Source organism: Mesocricetus auratus, unplaced genomic scaffold (assembly GCF_017639785.1).
Source record: "Mesocricetus auratus isolate SY011 unplaced genomic scaffold, BCM_Maur_2.0 Super-Scaffold_100019, whole genome shotgun sequence".
Lineage (NCBI taxonomy): Eukaryota > Metazoa > Chordata > Mammalia > Rodentia > Cricetidae > Mesocricetus > Mesocricetus auratus.
Window position 1 is genome coordinate 33,478,236 of NW_024429200.1, and position 25,032 is coordinate 33,503,267.

Sequence of the window (25,032 nt, forward strand, 5' to 3'; positions counted from 1 at the left end):
TTTGCTAAAAATCAGTTTCTATATGACAATCATAAATGTGGTAAGAAGGAAATTGTATGCATAATGCTATTCATACTGACTTCAAAAATATTAAGGAATAAAGCCAACCAACGAGATAAAAGATCTTTGGGTTGTTTGAAGGAAAGTGACCCCCAAAGGTAGTGGCACTATCAGGATGTGTGGTCTTGTTGGAGGATGTGTGTCACAGTGGGCATGGGCTTTGTGGTCTATTTTTCTTAAGCTTCCCTCAGTGTGACAGGGGAGTCCACTTGCTGTTGTCTGCAAGGTGTAGCACTCTCATCTCCAGCACCATGTCTGCCTGCGCACTGTCATGCTCTCCTTGATGATCATAATGGACTGAACCTCTGCAACTGTAAGTGAGCCATCTCAATTAAATGTTTTCTTTATAAGAGATGCTCTAGTCATGGTGTCTCGTCATAGCAATAATAAAGCCTAACTGAGATAAATCTCTAGAACAAAAACTTTATATGTCTGAGAAAGATTGAGGAAGACACTAGAAAATGGAGAAAAAAACCCATGATCATGGATTGGTAGAATTAATATGATGAAAATGTCCATTCTATTAAAAGCAATTTACAGGTTCTATTAAATCTCAATGTACCCATATTTTCCTCCATGCATAGAAATATAAAAACCATCTTAAAAACTCATATGGAACAACAAAATACCAAGGATGGCCAAAGTAACCTTGTGCAAAAAGGACAGTGCTAGCAGGAGTCACTATTGTAGATCTCAAAATATATTGCAGAGCCACGTTAACCAAAACAATATGGTACTGGTTCAAACAGACATGTACACCAATGGAACAAACATGAATACATGCAACTATATCAATCTGATATTTGACAAAGGGACAAAAATCATACACTGGAGAAAAATAATATTTCCAAGGCATGGTGCTGGGAAAACTGAATGTCCACATGTAGACATTGAATTTGTATTTGTTATCTTACAGAAAAACTCCAAAAATAGATCCAAGATCTCCATGTGAAATACAGAACACTGAAACTATTAAAAGAAAACATAGGCAGTACCCTATACTACCTAATATAGGAAAAAACTTTCTTAATATAACTTCACTTGTCCAGAAGTTAAGGCCAGCAATTGCCAAATAGGACCTAATGAAACTAAATGCCTTTGTACAGCTAAGGGAGCAGTCAACTAAAGAGAAAGCCTACATAGTGGGAAAGACTCTTTGCCAACAGTACATATGGCAGAAGATTAACACCAGAGATGGGGAGTGGAAATAAACACTATGAATGTTTGAGAAAATCATAGGGAACCATATATTTTATTTACCTAAAATTGTACTTTTTTAAGAAATGAAGCTATGCCACGCAGAGTGACAATGCTACCTACCTCTAAGAGCCATGGACTAAAAACCTTCAGTACTAGACATGAAAAGCCCTCTTGGAGTTGTTGGCCAGGAGAGTGCAAGAGATTCCCTAAATAATAGTCTACAGCTACTGCCGTTGTTTGTCTCCTAGAGGTTGAAGGTAACCTCTATAACTAAAGACAGCATGCACTTCAGACACATGTCTTGGAGAAGTTGAACTGGATCTGACATGAACACCTCCTTCCTGGCGAATAGCTTTTTGTGGTACCAGAAGATGCTATGCAAGCTGCTAAGGAAGGGAAACAACCAGTAGTCCGACCAAGTTTTGATGCTTATGAACCACAATAATGACCAGTAAATGAACGTATCCCTTAAGACACGTAGTGATGCTCATATATTAGCTGTAACCAACAGCTGTCTCATTGGACTTAAGGCACACTTAGCAGAAGGGATATTGTGCCTGGTGGTGGAAACCTACCCAACTTCCCAGGGCTAGTGAGGTTGTGGGTCTTAAAGAACCTTCTACCACCACTTTACTAATACAAGCAATTCCCAACTGCCTTCAAACTACTTCCATTTATACCCACAAACAAGTGTAGCTTTCTCATCTCACCAAAGAACCTTCTCTTTGTAGCAGACAGAACCATTACAAAACACCATGCCTGGTCAAAGCATAACTGATCATGGGCTGCCTAGATCCAGCTGCCGTATCTATAACACAACTTCCGCATCTAAGATTTGGGAATCTTGAGGAAGAAGGGTGGAGAGACTGTAAAAGTCAGAGAATCAGAAAGTGAGAATGTATCTCCTAGAAATGAAAGGGAAGCTACATCCATGATCCCTCAACAGTATGCCTGCCTAAACAGCAGCGGGACAATGACAACATCAATAGACATGCTATTGCGGAGCAGGAAATGTTGTGGGGCCTCACCCCTAGACAAAGAGCTGCAGGCAACTAAGAACTGTTGAGAGAGGGAGAAGTACTCATCCCCAGGGATGAGGCCCCTGATTGGTTATCTAGTTCTAAGTGGGCGTTCCTGGAAGCGTATACATACAAACAACACTAAAGAGGCTCAGCAGGTTGTTCTTATATTTCTATGCATTTTTATGTAAGAAAAAAAAGAGGAAATGAGTATTTAAGGGAACATGTTGGGGGAACACATGGAAGTGGTAGGAGGGAGGAAATAAGGGAGATAATATAGTTATATTTCAATTAAAAGTAAAACTAATGTTATAATATAATGTGTATGAACACAATATAATATATAATTAATCTTTACAAAATGAAAAAACCTCTAATATGCAGAAACTAGATATAGAGAGACCATCAAGGGCTCTGTTTTCTAAGATAGGCAAGAAGGAGAATAAGGCATGAAGTGCTTACAAACTCCAAGTATTAACGGCTTTGAATTAGTACCAGAAGGAACTCTCTTTTGATTCTATACATTTCACTGAATTTATAACTCGAAAAGTTTTTAAAGATTATTTAGGTTAGTGTGTTATGTGACTGCAGGATTGGAGGGCGTCTTTTATGTAGGGGAGGTGTATATATTGTGTGAGCAAGGTAAAAGTCTGACTTTATATACACCTAGACATGCTGACACGTGGGCTATGGACAGTGTTCTTGTGATAGATGACAGAGTTGACATTTCTTTATGAGAGGAATGTTTACATGATATTTTAAAAGTAGTGCAAGATTGGAGTGCTACTGCCTAAGGAACTCAGAATACAAAGCAGAATTATGCTGATCTCTCATGTTTCTGTCTTCTCTTCCCACCAGCTCCATTTGTTTCACACAACTCTCCAAGGCATACCTAGCACCATTACACACTAAGCCAGTATTACACCCTTCTCTTATGTCTTAATGTCACCAAGGGTGCTTACGCCAGTTCAGAACTCCCTTTATCTCAGAAGCATGGAAATCTGGAATCTGGCTCTTTGAACTCAAAACTATTATGACACGAGAATTAGTGATTATATTTTTAAGTCTATAAAATGCATGTCTTACAATTTCAAATCCCTTCCCACAGTGTAGGCAGGTGTCACACACACACACACACACACACACACACACACACACACACACACTGAGAGAGAGGGAGAGAGAGGGGGAGAGAGACAGATAGAGAATATGAAGCAAAGGAAATGTAGTCCTTCTCTGGCACAGTTTTTATGGTTCCCAGTTTCACTTCCTTTGACACAAATGACACATGGGAAGGACCTTGTATGGACCCATGCAACCGCACACTGAGGTGAGGCGGAGCCAGCCCCACTGTTGGTAGACCAGAAGTCTCTTCAGGGAATGTTAGCCGCTGACTTGGGAACCACTAACAGTTGCCTTGGTTGAGGAATGTGTCAGATAAAGTTCCTGCCTGATTCCCCGACCATGAATAAGTGAACACACCAAGTTTCTTAGGACTTGGATCTGATTTCTGTGTACACCAGGGCAGGCTCACAGACCACCCACACACTGCAGAGAGACTGGGTAAGCTTGGCCGTCTTTGTCTTTGTACAACAGAGCTCTCTGTGCTCTGTCGTTTGGATGTCAAAGTGGATTCAAGGGCAGAGAATCCTCACCTACTTGGTGGCTGCTGACAGTGCAGTTATGGGGATCGTACTCTCCTTCAATTTCTAACAGGATTAAATGAGACTCTCCTTGAATCTCTGTTGCTTATCTCCCTACACCACCCTTTCCCTCATTGCCTAATCACAGTCTTCTGAGGTGCTTTGTCTGACTGGAGAGTGAACCTCACTTCCACTGAACTCTTACAGTATTTGCTGCCTGTCTAGATCACTCAGCACCTCCAAACTCTTTTGGCTTCAGCTTCAGAAGCAGCTCTTTGAGGGAAGCAGCATATGCAGCAGAATGCTGTGAGACTTGAGTCCAGCTCTACTGTATCTTAGCCAAGTGATTGTTAGCAAGCTACTTAGCATCTGATGAGTCTTGGGATCTTCAGCTATACTATGTACATATTGATAGTGACTGCCTTATATAATCCTCTTGAGGGTAAAATAAGATAAAGTCTTCAAGGCAGTTGGTATAGTACTTGGCATGTAAGTTATATGGATTAAAAACAAATTCACCACATGGCTCAAAATTCAGACCACCTGCATTCAAAGTCTGACTTCACCACAACTAAGTTGTGTGCTTTTACATGTTCCTTAGTTGCTCAGTGCTAGGCATAGTGATTTGTATCTTGTCAACTGGTTGGGCTGTCCATTCATCAAGTTGATTTTTGCTTGCGTATTTTCACTTCAAGTATCAAGTTTTAGGGTTGAACTTTTTTTTAACAGGCAAGGAGGAGTTTTATTTCAGAGAATGCAATGGTTATATTTGTATTTAAGGAGGACTGTTTGGTTATCTGTCCCAAGGAAAAACTCTGAGTGGACATGCACAAAGCAGAATGTACAGTTTTGAGGTTTTATTTAATTTGTTGCAAACCAGGTCTGGTCAGGGATTAAAGGTGTTCACCACCATGCCTAACCTAATTACAAGGTTTTCCATAAAGCAGATGTAAGATTGATGAATATATAAATAGAAAAATGTACTTCTTGATTGACTGGGTCAGGAAGATGAGGGAGAAGCTAGTTATGTTGATGATGAAAGTTCTACATTACGTCCTGAAGTGATTATGATGTCTTCAACATACAGATAATAGAGTAAGCAAAAGTAGAATTAGGAGGGAAACTGAGTATGACGTAAAATGATCTACACTATGGTCAAATCCATAGCTATGGAGAACTCTGGTTCAGTGAGTATATCAAAAAGAAGAGTGGGAGTCAGATGTCTGCAAAGGTAAGATAATTTGAAAAGAGTGGAGAGAATTCAGTGGGAGGAAGTTGTTTCTGAAATCACAGGGAAGACAACCAAACTGGCTGAACCAGAGGTCAGAGCAGATGAAGATTTTAATGTATCCACAGGACTCAAAGAGTAGGAAAACAATGGTGACTACAATTAGAAAAGTTTCCCACCCAGAGTGGTCTGGCTGTTTGTCTGTTACTGAGAACATGTTAACTAGTAAGTACAGCCATCTTAAGGGAGAATTAGTCCCCAAACTTTAGAAAAATGTGAACAAAAACCAATGGGCATAAAGAAGAGAGTCATACATTAGTAAATATATTCAAAATAAAGGAACAACTACCTTATTGTTTTATACAAATGTCATAAGACAACAAGTCAAGTCTGTCCCATCTGTACTAATTCTCACCTGAAGAGACCAGTCCATACACGTGACCACCCGATGCTTAGACCAATGCTCATCGTAGAACTGACGATTGAAAGAAAGGTTGGCTCCAGCCTGCACATCCCTAAGAGGGTTTAAAGAGCAGAGTAAAAAGTGAGGTTTCAGATCAGAGTGGCATAGCAAAAGCATATAATACTTCTGGAAGGCAGAAGGCCAATCTAGACATAGCACGTGATCATGAGTAAGTGGATTGAAGACATCCTTTATGAAAAGCTCTTTCTACTGACTCAGAAAAAACTCTCTGAATTTGTTCTGAGCCTGGTGTAAAATGTCCAATTTGTTTCAGGTTCTAAGTGAGTCTTGAAGCTTTTTTCTTCCCTTTAATTTGCTCTAGCCTGAAGCAGAATTATTAAAAACTCCCTTGATCAGCGAGAGGGCCCAGCAGATAAAATACTTGTATACAGACTTGATGTCCCAAGTTCAATCCTCTGATCCTCTGGTGGAAGGAAAAACTGACTCCTAAAAGTTTTCCTCACATGTCCAATTGAGTAATCACACTCAAATACACACTAAGATTAAATTAAAAAATTAAATTTCCCTGCTATTAAAGGAGCATAAAAATATAGGGAACTATTTGATATCAATACCACCTTCTGAGTAGAAACTAAATGATATAATGTTTCTATCTGTGAATTGTGATTGGCCATAGCAGTTGACTCCTTGAGTAACAGTAGGTGATGATTTCTGCCATGGGTGTGGTGGAGAGCTAGTGTATCTCAAGAGTGTTCTAGACATCAACCATGTCAGTCAAGAACCAAAAGAACATTTTGTCTCAGAGGACTGATGGTAAATTGGCCAGTATTTGTTTGGCTAATGCTCAACTGGCCTTGGTACTGCCTTCGAAGAATGTTTCACTCATACAGTTGCCTCAAGAGTCTGTGTGCTTAAACAGAGTAATGTCTGTTCTGTGTCTGATCTGCACAAGAATCTGCCTATAAAGTCCTTCATTTTCAGTTCAGGAATTTATCTACAGTCACTTCCTCAGTTCACATTATTCTACTCCATCACACCGGTACCTCTCACCTCTGTCACTCTTGTTCAGAACGAGAAGCCTGACTTCAGAAAATATCTCCCTAAGTTCTGATCAGTTAACACATACGATTTCCCTTTCATCCCCTTGACTCCTACACCCCCACTAATCCTGTTAGAAAGCCAGTATGGTATTGAGCCATGTACTAAGATAGGAAGGGGAGACCATTAAAACAAGCTGAGCCAACAGAAATGTTTTTTTGTTTTTTTTTTAAAGAAAACAAACATTGGTAGAGCATGCAAATTCAAGATCCTGCTTATCTCCTCTGTGCAGTTTAATAACGCCAACTGTTGAGAATGTTTCCAAAACATCCCTGTGAAATTATTTTTCACACCTCTGGTCTGCTCTTTTCAGTATCCTCAATGCTGATATCACATTGTCCTTTAATAATTCATTTGTCTTTTCGAAATAATAATAAAAATTCAGATTCGGTGCAAAAGGCAAGTGATCCTACCTTCACGTGTTATTCTCAGACCAAAGAAATCTGTAGCAACAACCCAACTATGTCTATTTCCAACCTGTCTTATAAAGTGCCTCCTGATACCACATGGTGACACCTCATGGTTGGCAGCTACTGCTCCTTCTAACACATACACCAACTACAGTGACAGAGAAAGTCATATGGAGTCCCCTCCACCCATTTCTACAATTACAGTCACAGAGAAAGTCATATGGAGTCCCCTCCACCCATTTCTTTGACTAATTTTTGTTTATTTCATCTGTAAATCTGCCTTTGCTATATGTTTCCTAAAATGTACCTATGCATGTGTAACACCTATATAATCTGACAGTTCCAAACTGTTGCTCCTCACCTCTGTCGTGAGTCTACATAGCTCACGCTTCTTTTCCCCAGTTCCCTGTTTGTTTAGTTATCAAGACACAGTCTAGCAGATCTACAGACCTCTGCCAGCTGCACAGGACAATGCTTCTCATAGGACTATGGGTGTGACTCTGTTTGTCTCTATCACCTAGCCAGGGCTCCAGTTGTCAAGTTCAAAAGAATTTCACAGGGCTACATGTTAGTTACAGGGAACCATTAAGGTGGAAGTTATAATCAATGCCCACAGTCAAAGCTGTTTGATAAGATCAATCCAGGAATTTCATCTTCCTCCCGCTTGCTAGACTTGGGTTTTGCCTAGTCAATACATATGTGGATTTATACTCAGTAAGCAAAGCTGTGCTGGCAGTGGGCGTCTGGTCTAACAGCACTGGGAAAGGAAGACAGGTTGAGCCCACTGCTGGACCAACTTGAGCAACGTAGACAGGTCCCACATCCTAAAAAGAACAGGAAGACAATAGAAGCAACAAATTCTTCACACTGTGTTTTTCCAAGTGTATATAAGCAACAAACCCGTCTTTCTCCTCCAGCTCCCGGCCGCTGTAGTCAAAAAAGATGTCAGAATCCTCAGCTAGCGCTCTTTCAATCACTCGGATTGTTCGGTCAAAGAAGATGAGGAATTCCTCCGAGTGCAGGATCTGCTGTTTTTCTTCCTCTGTCAGCTCCCTCGGAGGGGCTTTTTATGCAAGAGAGATAGTTAGGGAAGCAAAATGGTCAATTTAAAACTGCTCTAGAGAAATTCCACCTGTGAAAGAGCTTCCTTATCCAGGGAGAGACAACGCACAGGAACGCAAACCATTGCTCATTAGGATTATAGATTCTTCTCTAAAGGTGGCGTGGGATATTTTGATCGCACTCTGATACTCCCAGGACTACACATTAAAGTGGTACCTTGAATGGGGCGGGGTGGGGGCGCAGAGCCACAGTGACTAGCTGACGGAATTGACTGCAGGGAAGCCTGCAATTTGGATAGAGAAGCTGAACAGGAAGGAAAGAACTAGCGTTCCTCTCTTGGTTCTGGGGCGAGGAAAGAGACATGTCTCTTTCAGTGTCTCTGGCAAAAAAAGCAAGGTCAGCTGGTTGCTACTCAGTCTCCCTGAGCTAGCAGGTTTTCTTCCCAGCCTTTGACGTCTGAGTCTTACTGATAAATAGAATTATACAGACTTAATTTAAACCTACTGTGGCAGAGCGTGGCCGAAGGACAGGAAACCAAGCCACAGCCTGAGTGGCCAGTGGGGCGCTGACTGAGGGGCCATGGGGTAGCAGACAATAATTAAAATAGCAGTAGATTCATGTGCAGCCACAGAGCTGCCAGAATAACATCAAAAGGCTTTTGTAGCTATCCTCCCTAAAAGATTTCGTATCTCATCTATTCGCTATTTTGAAGAATTAAAAATGATTCCAAATGAAAATAGATTGGCATGTTTTAAGCCATAACTGTAAATATTATTTTCTTTCAAACTGAATGGGGAAAAAACTCAAATAGGGCAGAAAAATACATTGATAAGATTGTACTAATTAGGATATATCTGCGACGCAGTGCAGATGGTATTCCGCTCTCCTCTAGATAATCCTACTTGACTTCCAAAGGCTAGCTGGGAAGCTGACATCGCTATGAAAAGCTGACTATGTCCTTCCTACTGCCCAGTCAGTCATTCGGGGCATCTCTGAAACATATTGCAGTTGCTTTTATGACTTAGAGCAGTTATTTTATTTTATCTTAATCTTATCTGGTTAAAATTTAAGAAACAAAAGGAGACAGACAGATGAAATAACTGTCAGGGTTCCATGGAGTCAGCTTACCTCAGTGACAGCAGTGGGTCATGTAAGCAATTCCATCAGCCATTCTTTTTACATAAAACTCTAGGGAGGAGATCGTCCAGACTGGAGAAGCCCATAGGGCAGAAGTTCTCAGCTGAATTTTTATGGTCTCTAGAGACCCTACTTCTACTCCTGAGCAGACAGCCAAGGAATAGTTGAGCCATCCCTCACAGAAGACTCAACAACTAAAGTAACAGTTAGGGTCCATGATGAACTTAATTTCCTCAGAACTTCCTAAGACATCTAAGACCATCTCCACCATCAGAAAACTTCCAGATAGTGTCAACAAATTATATATATATATATATATATATGCACATATATACATATGTATGTATGTATATCACCAAACAGATAATAAATGCTCAAGAAGTAATTTATGACTATTTTCTAAGCCTCCTTATGCCACTTGAATGATCTTTTTTTATGAGTAAAGTAAAGCTACTCAATGTGACCAGGTGAAACAAAAACCAAATCTAGAAAATGATATGTCCCATTTGTTTGATTAATACTATTAACAAATTAGTTAACTTCACCAAACCGGGCTAGCATGGGCCAAGCAGAATGTGTTCTAAAAAGATTCAGCCTTGGACACTGTTCATAGGTGACCTAAGACAAGCTTGAGATCAAGCAAAGTAGCCAGAACTTCCTCCTGTCACCCTCCCTGCCCCCCATATGAGGAAATCGAGAAAAATCTCCTCCCTGTTTACCTTTTTGAACCACATCTACTTTACCCTGTATCTGCTATCGCAAGTCTATTACCTTGAATAAAAAATAGTACCTGTGTAATTTTCTGTAATTTTTTCTTCCCTACAGCTTATTGTCACTTTGATCTCAGCTTTCAAGACATACGACCTCTTCTCTGGAAGAAACACAAATGGCTGATCAAAGTATCCTAGCAGAAGCCAAGTCCAGGTAGGCGAAGCAGCCGCCTCTGCAGACATTATCTCTAACAATACAATATTTGGCCTGAAATCAGACTGCTACTGAACCAAAACAAAGGATACACTTTATATTAAGCTTTGATGTCTAAAAGGGATCAAATGACATGGCTTGTTTGCACAAAATAATAACATGTATGTGCAGACGAGCACTTTCAGAATAAACAATGTCCAACTCACAAGTTAAACAAAATCATAGCTATTTTTGACTAAAACCAATCTTGTATTGCTTAAAAAATATTTAAATTGGTAAGTGTTGTTACAATATAATGAGAATATAACGGAGTACCCAGGATCCACAATCAAAAGGTACACTTAGAAATAAAACCTCTCACAGTGAAAAATAAAGTGTTAGTTAATGGAATCCACAAGGCTTCAACTACAGAAATAAAAAAATAATATCAGCAGTGTCTTTTCCCCAGATGAATGCAAAAAGGTAGAAATTAATTTAGAATCGAAATCCACATCAGAGCAAAACATGGGCATGGATTAGAAAATAATATGTTGTGTGGCCTCATCATACAAACTGTGGAGAATTCCTTTCTGGAACTGATAGCTAACAATGCTTTACCTACTTTTAAAGGAAGATCTCTATGGAAAGTAGAATATGTAGATATGACTTACACAGTATCAAAGAACAAGAGAATTTAATCATTTACCCAATTGTATTGAGTCTGAATAACATGTATGAAATAACATGTATGAAAGAGATGTATCACACTCATATTTTAAAAGCTTGAGATAAAAATTTACAAATTCTATGAATTTGTGACCTGAAAGATTAAAATCTAGTGCTAATTTTATTTAGGATCTCCTTTTCATTATTTAATTATATAAATGTTAATTTCTTCTAGCCATATATGCAGTGCATTTTAATGCAGCCTTTAAGATGGTTTTGTCCTATTGGCTGTGTTTTCTTGACTTTTCTCACTAATATTAACTTAGCTTCTCCTTCATTGGCCACATTTACTGTATACTCTAGCTCTTGTTTTCCAGGGTCCTTAGAACATTTGCCTCTACAAGGGCAAAATGTACATAACGAAGCTCATGCTTTATACTTAATATTTTAATTTCATTTTATGTTTACTTATATATGTAGGGGTGTCTTCCTCCTTTCCTCCCTCCCTCCCTCCTTCCTCTCTCCCTCCCTCCCTCTTTCCCTCCCTCCGTCTCTCTCTCTCTCTCTCTCTCTCTCTCTCTCTCTCTCTCTCTCTCTTTCTCTCTCTCTCTCTGTGTAGGACAGAAGTCAATGTCAGGTGTCATTTTTTGATCACCTTTCCAGTTTTGAGACAGGGCATCTCGACTTCATCAATTGTATAGACAGGCCATCTAGCTCCTGAATCTGCCAGTCTCTGCCTTCCTAGTGCTTTTATTATTGGCAGAGACTGCAGCTCCTGACTCTTCACATGGGCAGTAGGAAGTTTCCATTGCATGTAATTTATTGACTAAGCCACCTTCCCAGTCCCCTAATCTCTTCTTTAAGTTGAGATTTATATTTATAAAATACACACTTCATAAATGCCTTGCCTTGTTTTTGCAATGTATCATTACATTAGAATATAAAACCATGGTGTTTAAAAGATATTTTTGCAAGACCATCTAAAAGATAAAAGTAAGTAACCCACATAGTCAGTGAAAACATCAGATGAAATTGTGGCAATGGCCCTAATGGAATTTTTACAGTACAATCAGTTCATAAACAGCAGCAGGGAAACAAATGAAACCAGCGTATACAGATACTTGTCTCTGAAGTTAACATGAAGCTTGCAGCTTCATTTGAATTTACAGGAGTGAGGACCCCAATATTCCTACTCTGACTCTCTTAACCTGACACAGAAATATGGAGATGTCCGAAGTTTTGATGGAAAGTTAAAATTTACCTGCAAGTGTGTATCCTTTGTGCAACAAAATGCATGTGGCAAAATAGAAAATCAAATCTATGTTTCTTTATATTCAGTGCACTTTGATGTCAGATGGAGAAATATGCAAGAAAAAAAACTAGTGCGCATTGAAGTTTTTTTCTATCTCTTATGTTTTAATTCAAGAAGAGGAAGAAAAGAGACAGAAAGATAGTAAGTAGGAGGGAAGGAGGGAAGAAAAGGAAGAAAGAAAGGAAGGAAGGAAGAAGTCTCGAAAAACGTGTTCCCTGGTTTGAAACTGAGTATGTCAAGTTTTAGCCCTGAGCACATTTTTATGGCTCCGTATAAGTCCCCTAAAGGCAGGGTTCCCATTGGAAGTGCTGACACAGCCCTAACTACTACAGCAGTCCTGTGAATGGCGCCACAACTAGATCTACTAGAGAGTCTTTTAAAAGTTTGCAAAATACTGTCCTGCTTAAAAAAAAGGCCATAGTTTGATGCCAACATAAACATGCTTTTAACCCATTATGTGCTAATTTGCAGAAACGCCATTAATGGAGAATGAGGAACACGGTGTTGTGGTAACAGGAAATGTTCTTTCAAACTTCTTTTTGACTTTTAGTATGGCTTTAATCAGTTCCATAAAGCATGGGGGAACAGTTAAAACTGAAGGGTGTTTTTGCTTGGAACTTAAGAAGGAGGTGCTTGGCTTTGCCAGGAAGATGGTTTGGGATTGGGGTTGGGGGTGGGGTGGCAGTGGGGGATCCCTGCCAAGGCCTACAAGAACACCATGGGTGCATATTACTGGGCATGTTTTAAGCTGTTCTGCAAAAGGAAACAGAATGCATTCAGTAGACCCTGGCTCATTTTGTCCCTGGCTGTACCAGTGATAGTGGCATTCACTTCACTGGCTTCTTAAAAGAAGATCCTTTTAGTAGAAGTTTAAATGCGAAATCGCTCCCCTTGGATCTGTTTAGAGTTTCTCAGAAAGAAGTAAACTGGATGCCTTCTACGGATGCGACTGTTACAAGGCTGAATCTTTTTTTCTGTCCTCAGTCACTCCCAGAACCTGACCTCCTGGATGCCTGAAACTGGGCCTGGTGATCGCCTTACCGATGCCTCTTTGAAACAGAAAAACTGTTTGCTCCTTTTGATTTCAAAGCTATGGGTTACGGCAAAAGTGAGCGCAGGGAGCTGCGCTGTAACGTCATGAGGAGGACACAGTTACAGACCTCATACTGTAAGGCAAGGCCACTAATACTAATCTGGCAAAGTCTTATACAGCGCTTATTTTGTGCCAAGCTGTTCCATACTAGCCCCTTTGAGTCTCATATTAAAAACAAACTCGGGAGGCAGGTATTATCTCTGCTTGCCAGATGGGCCAACGAGGGCCAAAACAAAGAAAGTCAACCAAGTTAGTCATTATCGATCACGCAGCTAATGAGTGGCAGAGCCAAGGTTTGATCCAGGTTCCCTGACTGCAGACCCTTTCTTTGCCCTCACTACTTTACAATTGGTTTTTCTATAACTAAGTTTGTATAAATATAATCAAGGCAGAATTGAGCGCACGTGAAGAACTCAAATAGGCCTTAGCAGGAGGCAATTTTTATTTTTTAATTTCGTTTTTTAGATTTATTTGTATGGGTGTTTTGCTTTCATGTATGTCTGAGTCCTACTTGTGTGCCTGACGCCCACAGAGGCCAGAAGAAGGTGCCGAATCCCCTGTAACTGGAGGTACATTTGGCCATGAGCTGCTGCGTAGGTGCTGGGAATCGAACTCTGGTCTTCTTGAAGAACAACAAGTGCTCTTAACCACTGAGCCTTCTCTCCAGTCTCAGGAGACTATTGTTAGAATGTAAGAAATGCCTCCACATTTCATCTATCCAAACCTCTAAGTGTGCATGGATGCAATTTGGGGTAGCTACTCAGACTAACTGGATTTTATTTCTTGTGAGAACACAGACAGCCGTCTGGAGCAAGCGCATGGGCTCAAGACACACATTCTTACAAAGCTCTCCAATCAACAACTTGCCGTGCACCAAGCCACAGCCGTGGCTGTCTTCAACATTTAAATGTTAGCAGGGATGCTTCTAGACTTTTGTTCATCTGTACCTGAGAAGCTTAGCTGGAAGTTTAGAAGAACCTTTTAATCTGCACTCAGTTCTGCATGGACCACCTGGTGTTTTTTCAGTAATAATGACAACTGAAAATCTCACTGTTTCAGTGGACTGAGAGTCTGGACATAGTGGAAGAAAAAAAATTCTAAGGAAATGTCATGAAGACATTGCAGTATAACATACAGGTTGTAGAGTCAACATAAGTCTTGGCTCATGCAAGGTTCAACCTGCCTCTTGACTCATGTGTTTATAAGTAAATCATGTATCCCGTGGCAAGGTTTCTACATCTTTCTCTTCTGCTCTCTGCCAGTACAATAAGGATAATAAAGGTATACGCCCCCAAAAGACATTTTGAACAGTAGACAGTGTATTTTCAAGGACTTGAAGGAGAGGTAAGTAGATTGTAAGCTCTTAGTTGATGCTAGTTTTTGTTTTGTCTTCTTTTTCCTTCCAGTGCTGGGATTGGAACCTAGGTCCCTGGACTTACTACAGAAGTGTTCTGTCACTGAAGCAGATTCTGAGTGTTGGTAACTGTTATCACTGACATTTGTGGAGGGTTGTTTGTCCTAATACGGACAGAGTTGTGGAAGAACACTCGAGGGTAGAGTAGTGATTGCTGTTAATGTTTCCATGCAGAGCATATGTAAAACTTCAGAATGAAGTGGTAAAAATCATTGCATCTGCTCCTCTTCCTCAGGCTTAGCTTTCTTGGTTCAGCACGACAACTGATAATTTGTCTTATTTTATCTCTAAAATATTTAGTAACCTCTTAACTGGAATTGTGATTGGCCAGGAAGTTGGTTCCACTTCATTTTCTCACGTCAATTGGAAAACAACTAATTCTTGGCCTGGAGATTCCAGTGTATGTTTTTCAATGAAATGCATGTATTGGGTAGAGATACAAAATACCATAAAAGGGTTGCGAGCTTAAGCTTGATTTGCTTCTATCATCTCTGAGCTCAGTAAAAGAAAACAATAAAACAAAATCCATGCCCAGGGTATCTCCTAACCATACCTTCCTTCGCTTCTTGCTTTTTGTCTTGACTTTCCAGTTCAGAGTCGTGACCAGTTTTAGGTTCTGCCATCTCCTCATCTTCCTCATCCTCTAGAAAGAAGAAAGAGAAAAACACGATATTTTTCATCTTTAAATCAAAGTCTTTGGCTGATGGTGGGAGGTAGACTAAAGGGCAAAGTTCCAGCCATTTAGGGCAACTTCTAAGTAAATCAGTTCCCAGAAAATGCCAGACAAATGTTCATGAATATATGAATAAATTATCTTCCAAATGGACCTCTTTGAAAGGCTCCCAACCTGCTGGGAAAACTGCATTGAGTGGGCACCTGTTATGGTCCCCCCCCAGACCCTGACCACATGGCATGTCTTGGAATTGCCTCCTGACCTCTGAAGCTTCCTTGGAGATGGCCCAGAAACAGTTCTGAAAATGTTTCCACCTGGAATGCTTTCCAAGCAAGGGACACCTGCTGCACAGATGACTCATTTCCAATTTCATTTTTGCCAAATCAATTTGTTTCTGACCTACAGGAAAGGGTTAAATACAGGTCTAACCCTAGGTCAAATGCCACTGGCGAGTAAACAACCAGGGATAGACCCCCAAAGTCAATGCCACTGGCCTGGGAGAAAACAACCCACTCCAAATGGCATTTGCACGTTCACAACAGTTCATGAATTAGTGTGAGTGTTATGGGCACTATCAAATGGACCCAGTCAACTGCCGTGGCCAGATGTGACAGTGCCCTTTCTGCTCTATGCAAATGTGGGCCTCTCTCCACCTGCCTCATTTCAAGGCTTGCTTGGGACCACTGACTGAAACAGTATTTAGGAAACAAGGTGTTTCAAGAAAATCTAACTCACAGATACAAAATGATAAAAAAAAACCCATTAGAAGCGGTTTTCCTGGATTTCGAATATAGTGTTACATATTTAGTAGGTGGTTTATTTCATTGCTTCAAGCGGAGTTTAAAGGAAATCACTTCTTCCCTTCCCTTCCACACATTCTTCCACCAAACGTCTATAGACTTCATGTGAGATCGCCATCTCTGTGGCACCTTCAAACCCGTAACAGCAGGTTGTAAGGACATAGCAATGCAGGCTTTTACGAAGCATGGAGAAAGTGCACTGTCAAGGACATCAGGAGTCGGTGTTCTTGTTCTCTTTAAGGGGGGCTGCATCTCACCAAAAATGGTCACCGGAAGAAGGCCACATGGAGATGACCCTTGGGAATTAAGGAATTCAGTTGTGCAAAGATCTAGGGGAAGTAAGATGATAGTCTGCACTTCTTTCTCATTCTGTAGACCAAAGGTCAATGTCCAGATACATTTATTTCCAGCTTTACTGAATATAGACTTAAAACCATGGTTACAGTAGAGCTATCTTGTCTATACACTTGCACCTTCAAATTCTCAAAACCTAAGGCATTTCATCAAGTGGCTCTGTATTAGTCATCTTTAAATGGCACCAATTTCTTGTCTTTACAGATAGAAAGACTTTTATTTAAATATTAGTTCTTCGAAGAGTTAAAAAGCCTATCATAATAGAAAGTTGCCAAGAATTTATTGGAAAAATATTATTCTATAAGGTACTTGGCTATAAAAAGTTCTGTGACACAATGTGTTAGTTTATGCATAGGAGTCGTACTCTATGCAATTCCTTGAATAGAAGGAAACCCTTCCCTTGAGAGCATGCTTTCAATTTGTATTTTTTAAAAGCACAAAAATGTGTACCATGTTTACAATATGCAAAACGCCATAATAAAGGACTATAAACAACAGAGAAAAAATTTTAAAGTGCCTACCTTTTTAAAGTGGTTATGAACCATTTGTAGGTATTAATTTTTAGTAGCCACAAAATTCCTTGTCTATCAGCCCTTTAAAGACATAAAGTAAGCATTTTGGTGGATTTGTTGAGGAAATAAAACACAAGAGGCTGGTTTGTTTCTCTGAATACTGATATGTTTGCCTTGCTCAGCAAAGAAAGTGTATTTTTCTTTAAGACTCTGGTTTCCTTTCTGGTGCACTTGGAATAACTTCTGTTGAGACCATTTTCAAAACAGTTCAATAACTTTAAAGAAAAGGATTTATGTAGACTCTCTGCAGACTACTAATATACGACTTGGGCCTCTCATTCATACCCAGTTACATTTCCCTGGAGATTGGAAAGGAAAAAAAATTACCACCCATGTAAGGTTTCCTATAGCCAGGTCCACACAAGAAATTAAAACTAGTGGCAGAAGCTAATTACCTGTCATTCTGAGGGACTTGCTTCATACAATGGCATCTTTTAGACACATGCGTTTATTTAGCACCTATGCTCTGCCACCTCCGGTTGCCACCTTCATTCTCCTCCTCAGAAAACTCTTTGGCAACTACTGTCCTCCTTCCTGGATACTTTCTAAAGGACTCATGAGTAGTGGTATTTATACAGCAGTCACACGTGACATGCTCAGCACAGGACTGTTGCTGTGTATGAGCTCCAGAGGACTTAGTTTCCTCTGCTAATCCTTGATTCAGATAAGGCCAGGGCAGCCAAGTTTAACATGCCATAGCCTTTACCCAGCTTGCCCTTCTAGCCTTTCAGAGTTGGCATGTGGGAAAGTGAGTCTAGTGGTACAAGATTTATCACTGTGTGGCAATATAATACCACAATCTCCTGTGTAGAGGACAGTACCTGCATCAACTCTATACTGATGACAAAAGGGACAGTGCTTTCTTCCTCTGAAGCCAGAAGGGAGACAGAGTAAAAGCAGGACTGTGCTGGACTAGATATTCCCAACTCACACTTTGTCTTTGGGCTCTGGGAGGCAAAGTAGCGGGGGTACAACTAGGAAACATTTAGGGCATCATGGAGTTACAGCACTAATGCCCTGTATGCTGGGCAGCTTGTCCCTAAGGCCAGCTTGTTCCAAGTCTGGATTCTCTTGGTCAATAGCCCTTTTACAGGCTGTTCCTTCTGCCTCCTGTTGATTCTATAAGTACCAGATTTCCTTCTAATAAATTCCACCAGGGGTGGTGTCAGCACCAGATTTCCTTCTAGAAAATCCCACTGGACTTGGTGCTTGCTGCTTGCAACCAGAGCCCTCAGAACACAGGGCAGCCCTGTTTTACGAGCTCCATAGGTTGTTGCCTTGCCAGCCCTCCCGGGACCTGCAAACCTCAGGGTAAGAAGGGCCGAGGGCCTGGCCGCAGCTCTCGCTGTTCAGTTGTTGCTTTTCACGAGAGGGCCATGGTTCCTCCATCTGCCACCTCGGGGAGATAAGCTAGTCTGGGTCAGGTGGAAAATGGAGGGAGAGGGCACTGGAGGCCCTGTCACTCCATCCCGGCCTCCGAAGTGCATCCTGCTGCTGTCCAGAGTGGGAGGCCCAAAGCAATTACCGCAGGACTTTGAATTGAACAGGTCAATGGCTGTAAGATCGCTTTATACACCCCGAAGAAAAGCAATGGCTATTTTGTATTTAAACTGCATTACATCATCCATTCTAATGTGAAAAGTTGTGAATGCTGGATTTAATAAAAGAACTTGTGGCTCACGAAATTAGTAGGAACTGCTCCCAAAAAGGAAAAGAAATGGCAGAAATATCAAGAGAACTCTAATTACTAAGGAGCCTTTGATGGCAAATGGAGAGGTAGGAAGGAATGCTATTTGCTTTGTCTCTTCATTATTTTCTCTTTTTTATTAATTACATCTGTTCCATTTCACACACACACACACACACACACACACAAGGCATGCTTAATAGTTGCCCTCTCCCTTCCCCACATTCCTATTTATTTTCTTGTTCTGTGACCCTCTGAAGAACCAGGGACGTCTGTGTGGCCAGGCGTTTGGAGCTATCCATTGGAGTGATGCTGGGCTCAGCAGTGGGTTCACAACTAAGGACAATGACTTCACATCTCCCAGAACCTATCAACAACCAGTCATTTAAGCGTAAGGGATGGAGACCCATGAGTCCTTCCCTCATCTATCACTGATAGCTGATGGAGTCAGTCTTATAAAAGCCTAATGAAAGTAATGACAGCTACTATCGAGTTCATGACTACAATTGTTATGTCATGTCCAGAAGACAGCATTTTATAGTCCTTAACCTTCTCTTCCAACTCTTTCATTATTCCTAGCCCCTATTTGGCAATGGTTTCTGTGCCTTAGAGGTATGGGGTAAATGTCTTGCTTCCGGTCAGGTCATCACTTACATTTTGGGCAGCCCTGAATCCCTCTGTAGTCACCTTTATTCACTGTAAAGAGCAATTACTTTGTTAAAGCTGAGAGTGAATTTTGTCTATATGCATAAACACATTTAGAAGGCAGTTTAGTGCTACGTCAATTTAATTAAATAACAGTAGTAAGTTCCCTCACTGTCCTTAGGACTTTCCTATTATTATTGATGGGGCTAATAGTAGCAGTCATAGATTTCCTCCTGTGAAGCAAACCTTGAAGTCACCCAGAGAGCAATTGGTTACCACTACAGGTCATACCACTATTGCACAAGTAGGCATATATGTTGCCTGACTGGTTAGTATTATACTTTATAGGATTCTCAGCTGGGCATTATAGTTAAAGATTTCCTAAATGCATGTACTGAGCGTGAGCCATATTTAGTCCTCATAACCCTTGCTTGTCCCCTCTTTCTATAGCTGAAATCCTTCTTCTTTCAAGCAATCCCTTTTCTACTTTGATGTCTTCTTAAAAGATTATCAGTGAAGGGTGGGCCTCATGAGTCCCTCTGCAAGCATGATAAAATGGCGATGGGACCAGTCTTGTGCAGGTCTCAGACAGGAATCATAGCTGCAGGTGAGCTTATGGAGGCAATGGCTGGGACATTTCTAGAAGACACTGTTTTGTAGCAGTCTTCCCAAAATTCTGGCTCTTACTTTCCCTCATTTGTGATGTTCCTTGAAACTCGAGGATTTTTTTTTCTCTTTTGGACATGTTTCCAACTAAAGAACAAATGCTCTCACCACCTTTATGGTTTTATATTTGAACATTTTAGGTGATGATTCTTCTCAGGAGATACTTAAAATTTTTCAATAGAAAAATAGACCTATCTTCTTAAGCTTCAGTTTTTATTAAAAAAACCATTTAAAGAGGGGTTTTTTTTCAGTTCTGTCTTTGGCCTTGTATTTTCTCATATCACACATTTATTTTGGATTACGCGTATATCTGCGCCTTCTAATCACCCCCAGATTGATAGCACAGGCCACAAATCTCTGCTAGATGCATTCTGGCATCTCACCTACTTCTACTCAGATTTATTTCTTTCACTGAGTTCTCGAGTTCTCACAACTGATTCACATGGGATCACAGCTGGATCCAGGAGGACCAGCTCACTTTTGTTTTCAATCAGCCAATTCCACTTCTAAATTCAACTCAACTCTACTCTTCTTTTCATTGTCCTTTCTGGTGCAGCTCCAAGTCTAGCATATTTATATGTTCTCTCATTGTCTCTGTCACTACCTGGTCCACACCTCTGATACATGTCTCAGAAGAAGCATTTTTTAAAAATTATGAACTGTTTGGTCAATGGCTCAGGCTTCTTATTGGTTAGCTGTCTCTTAATTATTAACCCATGTTTATTAGTCTGTGTATCTCCACATGGTCTTGGTTTACTGGTAATGTCCGAGTCTCTTGCTTCCTCAGCAGCTCCATGGTGTCTCCTTGATCAGAGGAAGCATTTTAAGTGAGATTTATATATCTGTCTGTATAACCAGAATGAGCTATTCAAAGTTCTACTGAATGTTAGCATTTTCAAAACCAACTACTGAGATTAATAACATGACTAAAGGAGAAACTAATAAATGTAGTGATGCATTGTTTGTATTCTAACTAATAAACATTACCTGAAGATCAGAATGAAAAAGCTAGCCACAGCCATAGAGGTCAGGCAGTGATGGTACATTCCTTTAATTCCAGCAGCCACACTAGTTAGCCATAGGGGCTGGGTGGTAGTGGTATACACCTTTAATCCCAGCACTAAAGAGGTATTTAAGACAGGAGTTCAGGGTCTTATGGGGCATTCAGTCTTCAGCCATGCTGAAGATTCATAGAGACAGGAGTGCCTTTTCAGTCTGAGGTAGAGGCTGACTGTTTTGCTTCTCTGATCTTCAGCTTTAATCCCAATAGCCATCTCTGGGTTTTTGTTATTCATGCTACAAATAATATGAGAAAAGGATGATAGTCCATGTAGGACCTTGAGTGACAGAAGTATGGACTTTTTCTTAGAAAACAGTATGTCTCTTATATCACATATATCACATTCTGCTTGTAGAAATTATTCAAAATTTCAAAGACATATAAAGTGCTGGATGTGAAATAAAACTCTTGAAGCCACACTTCTCTGCCTCCCAGTTAGCTCTGCTGTCTTTCTGAGGCAGCCCAGCAACAGGATGTTTTAAAAATAGGAATCACTTTCTGATTTTAAGATTATAGAGGTCAATCAAGGACAGAAGGAAGTAGGCAAGATGTAAGTCAGGGGACAACCAGAAGGCTGACGGTAGCTGGACTGAACCACTGAGGATAAGACCTTGACCCTGGCTGGCTATGTGACCCAGAACATTGCTAAACTGAGTCACGAATCTCCCGATGTATTTGTACAACAGATAGATAGTGAAGGCTCTCTCACAGACGTCCCTAGAGTCATCCTATCCTTGGATCAACTCTGTACACAGCTTGCCAACTTCATCCAAAGTCTGAAGAGAGCCACCCTTCTAATACATGTCACAGCAGCCAAAATAAAGTATAACATGCCCTGCTGAATGCTTACACAAACCAAGGTGAGCGCCGTGTGCTTTAAAAATATGCAGGAGAGACATACTTTGTGGGATTTTCAGTAAGCACTTTGTTAAATATACTACATGCTAATATTTGAAAAACCTTCACTTTCTGGTCTAGAAACATTTGGCCAGAGGAAAGAAAACATATATTTCTCATCATACAGAGCACCCCTGTTAACACTCTTGGCCACATCAGTTCTTTCCTAAGGCTCTAACATGACAGTACTTGGAAACTTTACTTCCTGGTGGAATGTCACCCAAGACATTGCGAATGAGAGGAAATGAAAGAAAATATTCAAATGGAAGGGAGACCAGAAAAGAGTGCTTTAGTGGGTGCTTCTGAAACGTGCAATTGTGCTGATGCCTACTATGTGCAGTCAGTACACAGTGAGCAGAAGAGATGGAATCAGCCAGCGTGTGGGGATAACAATGCATTGCTCTGAACTAGTCAGTCTATGGATAACTTTTTACATGAAGTGTTTTCAGGAGGGGCTGACCGATTTGTGTTTCCATCAGTTTTCAACTTTAAACATCTTCAACAGCTCCCAATTAGCTTAGCATTTAAGAGTCATTGTTATATGACTCCAATAGAATTCTCCATTGTCTCTTAAATGTCCAGCTCTTTGGCCTATGTTCCCTCTCTCTCTCTCTCTCTCTTTCTCTCCTTCCCTCCCTTCCTCCCTCCCCCCCCACTCTGTCTTTCTGACAGTGTCCAAATGTCTAACCCTAGCCTCGATCTCGCTATTTTTGTTCAGGCTTCCCTCAAACTCACAGAGATCCTCTTGCCTCTGATGGTATTAAAGCTGTATGTCACCACACCTCTCTCCCCTGACTCTAGTCTTTCATTTTTTTCATGTCTGTCTTCAACGTTTTCTCAGAACATCATGGATCCTTCAGCCATAGAAGAAGACAATTACATGGGCTAGTTCATATGGTTGGATTAGGTTATGATAACCCAGAGACATTAACTTCTAAGAGTAACTATCAGCTTTTTTAGGACCTGAGATGGTAAGATCATCTGAAGAAAACTCTTCCCCTCCTCCTTTTTCCCTCTTCCTCTCCCCCTCTTCACATCCCCCTCTTCCCTTCCCCTCCGTTCTCTTCCTTTCCTCCCCTCCCCTCTCCTCTTTTTTCTCCTCTACATTCAGCCAGCCTTCTCTTTACATAAGTGGGCAAAACCAGCCCAAATCCAGAAAGCCTCATTGCCAATGTCCTCTATGTGAAGAGGACCTGCTTGAGTTGTGTAGGAATTGTCTGTATGGCTTTTCTGGTAGTCCCGTTTTATTCACACACACACACACACACACACACACACACACACACACACACACACACACACACACACTCTCTCTCTCTCTCTCTCTCTCTCTCTCTCTCTCTCTCTCTCTCTCTCTCTCTTTTACCAAAAGCAATTGAAAATGAAATTTCCAGCTTCTTGGAAAGGGAAAAGGACACATACTTTCTGTCTCTAGACTTAAACCCCTTTGCTGCTTGCTTCTGCTTTTGGACAATTCTATAATTTGCTTCATCGACTATATTTTGAAGGCATGCAGGCCTGTAGTCCCCTTTAGTGGGAGACTTGTTTATGAAAAAGAAAGCTGGAGTAAAAAGAGCAGAGGCAACACTATATTTATCTTTCAACAATGACTGTAACCATGTCCCAAGTACTAATTGTTTTTTATGTTGTGTTGACTGGTGACATCAAAGTAAAGGAGTAGAAGGCATTTAGAGACATTGTTTTCCCAGTAGACATCCTGTTTCTAAGGAGAAAGTGGTGTCTTTCATCCCTAAGAATCCTACTCATCACTTCTGTTCCCAGTGCCAGTTACCACACCAGTGGCACCTGCAGGCCACCCCATTATTATGTCTCCTCCAGCATTTATTATTCAGTTATTGTAAAGAAAAATCCTCTGTTCTTGCAAGTTCTCTTTCTTTAGATACTCTTATATTGGACATCCCTTTTTATTCTCTCAATATCTGTCTCTGTCTTGTTATTTAAAGCCAGAGTAGCCTCTTCTCTATTGCAAGACCATGGTCATTTAGCTGATGCTCTTGCCTCCACCCTTTCTCCATACCAACTCCTACCACAAACATCATGTTCGAGAACTCTTCAAACAGAACTCTGGATCAAGTTCATAGGGAAATGGCTGGTTGTTTCTATTTCAAGCAGAGTGAACCTGAATTGTTTTTGAAGTGTACAAATGTGTTTCTTCTGTATAAATCCTCTCTCGTGTGCACATTTCACACACGCAACACACATGTCCAGTCCACTTGACGGGTGTACAGATACATACCGTTTGTCCTTTGGTTCATGGCGTCCCGACAGCCAGACACTCTCCTATCCTTTTACCTGTTGGATACTATTCTAAGTGCTAGAGACATTATCAGTGAACAGAATAGGCAAGAAGTCCTACCCTAACAGAGCTGGCATTTTATTGGGGAGGGAACAAGAAATGAGACAAGTAACAGGTACAGTGCATACTGGGTTGAAGAGTTGCAGGCGAGGAAGATAGAGTGTAGGCAAGCAGCTAGTGCCACCATTTTACAAAGGAAGGATGGACAGTGCTCCTGAGAGCCGACTTTTGGAGGACAAGAACTCTAGAAATGATGGACCTAGCCTGTTGGAATCCTCCTTGACAGATGACACAAAAGCACGAGGGTCGTGGGGACTTGGAGTCCAGGGCTTCGTCACCTCCACATGTGTAAACAAGTCGCCCTTCACACTTGATTCTCATGATCCCCAGTCCCCTAAGTCTTTCATTTCACGCTCTACTTTGTCAGTAAGGATTTTGTCTTTCTCTAACTCCCCTGGAGCATTTCAGTTGGGCATCTCTTAACATGTTTTTTTTTTTTTCCGTAACACCAAAGTCTGCTATGTCAAATGTTATTTATCATTGTCTGCTCTATCTAGTGCTACACGTTGGATGTGGAGTGCCTGGCAAAGGTTCATGTGTTAAAGGCTTGTTTTCCAGCTTGTGGTGCTATTGGGAGAAGGTGGAACCATCAGGAGCAGAGGCAGAGCAGTAGGAAGGTAGGGCTTGATGTG

General features: G+C 40.8%; 1 protein-coding gene across 6 annotated transcripts in view; it reads right to left on the reverse strand.

The window, feature by feature from the left end:
- Dync1i1 (dynein cytoplasmic 1 intermediate chain 1) overlaps nucleotides 1-25,032 on the reverse strand; it is a 293,263-nt gene that overhangs the window by 101,489 nt on the left and 166,742 nt on the right. For all 6 annotated transcript variants that reach the window (XM_040728478.1, XM_040728477.1, XM_005082921.4 and 3 more), the window contains 3 exons: nucleotides 15,223-15,312; nucleotides 7,983-8,145; nucleotides 5,566-5,665 (listed from right to left, as the gene is read on the reverse strand). In XM_040728478.1, coding sequence (XP_040584412.1) covers nucleotides 5,566-5,665; nucleotides 7,983-8,145; nucleotides 15,223-15,312 — 353 coding nt within the window. The remainder of the gene's footprint in view (nucleotides 1-5,565; nucleotides 5,666-7,982; nucleotides 8,146-15,222; nucleotides 15,313-25,032) is intronic.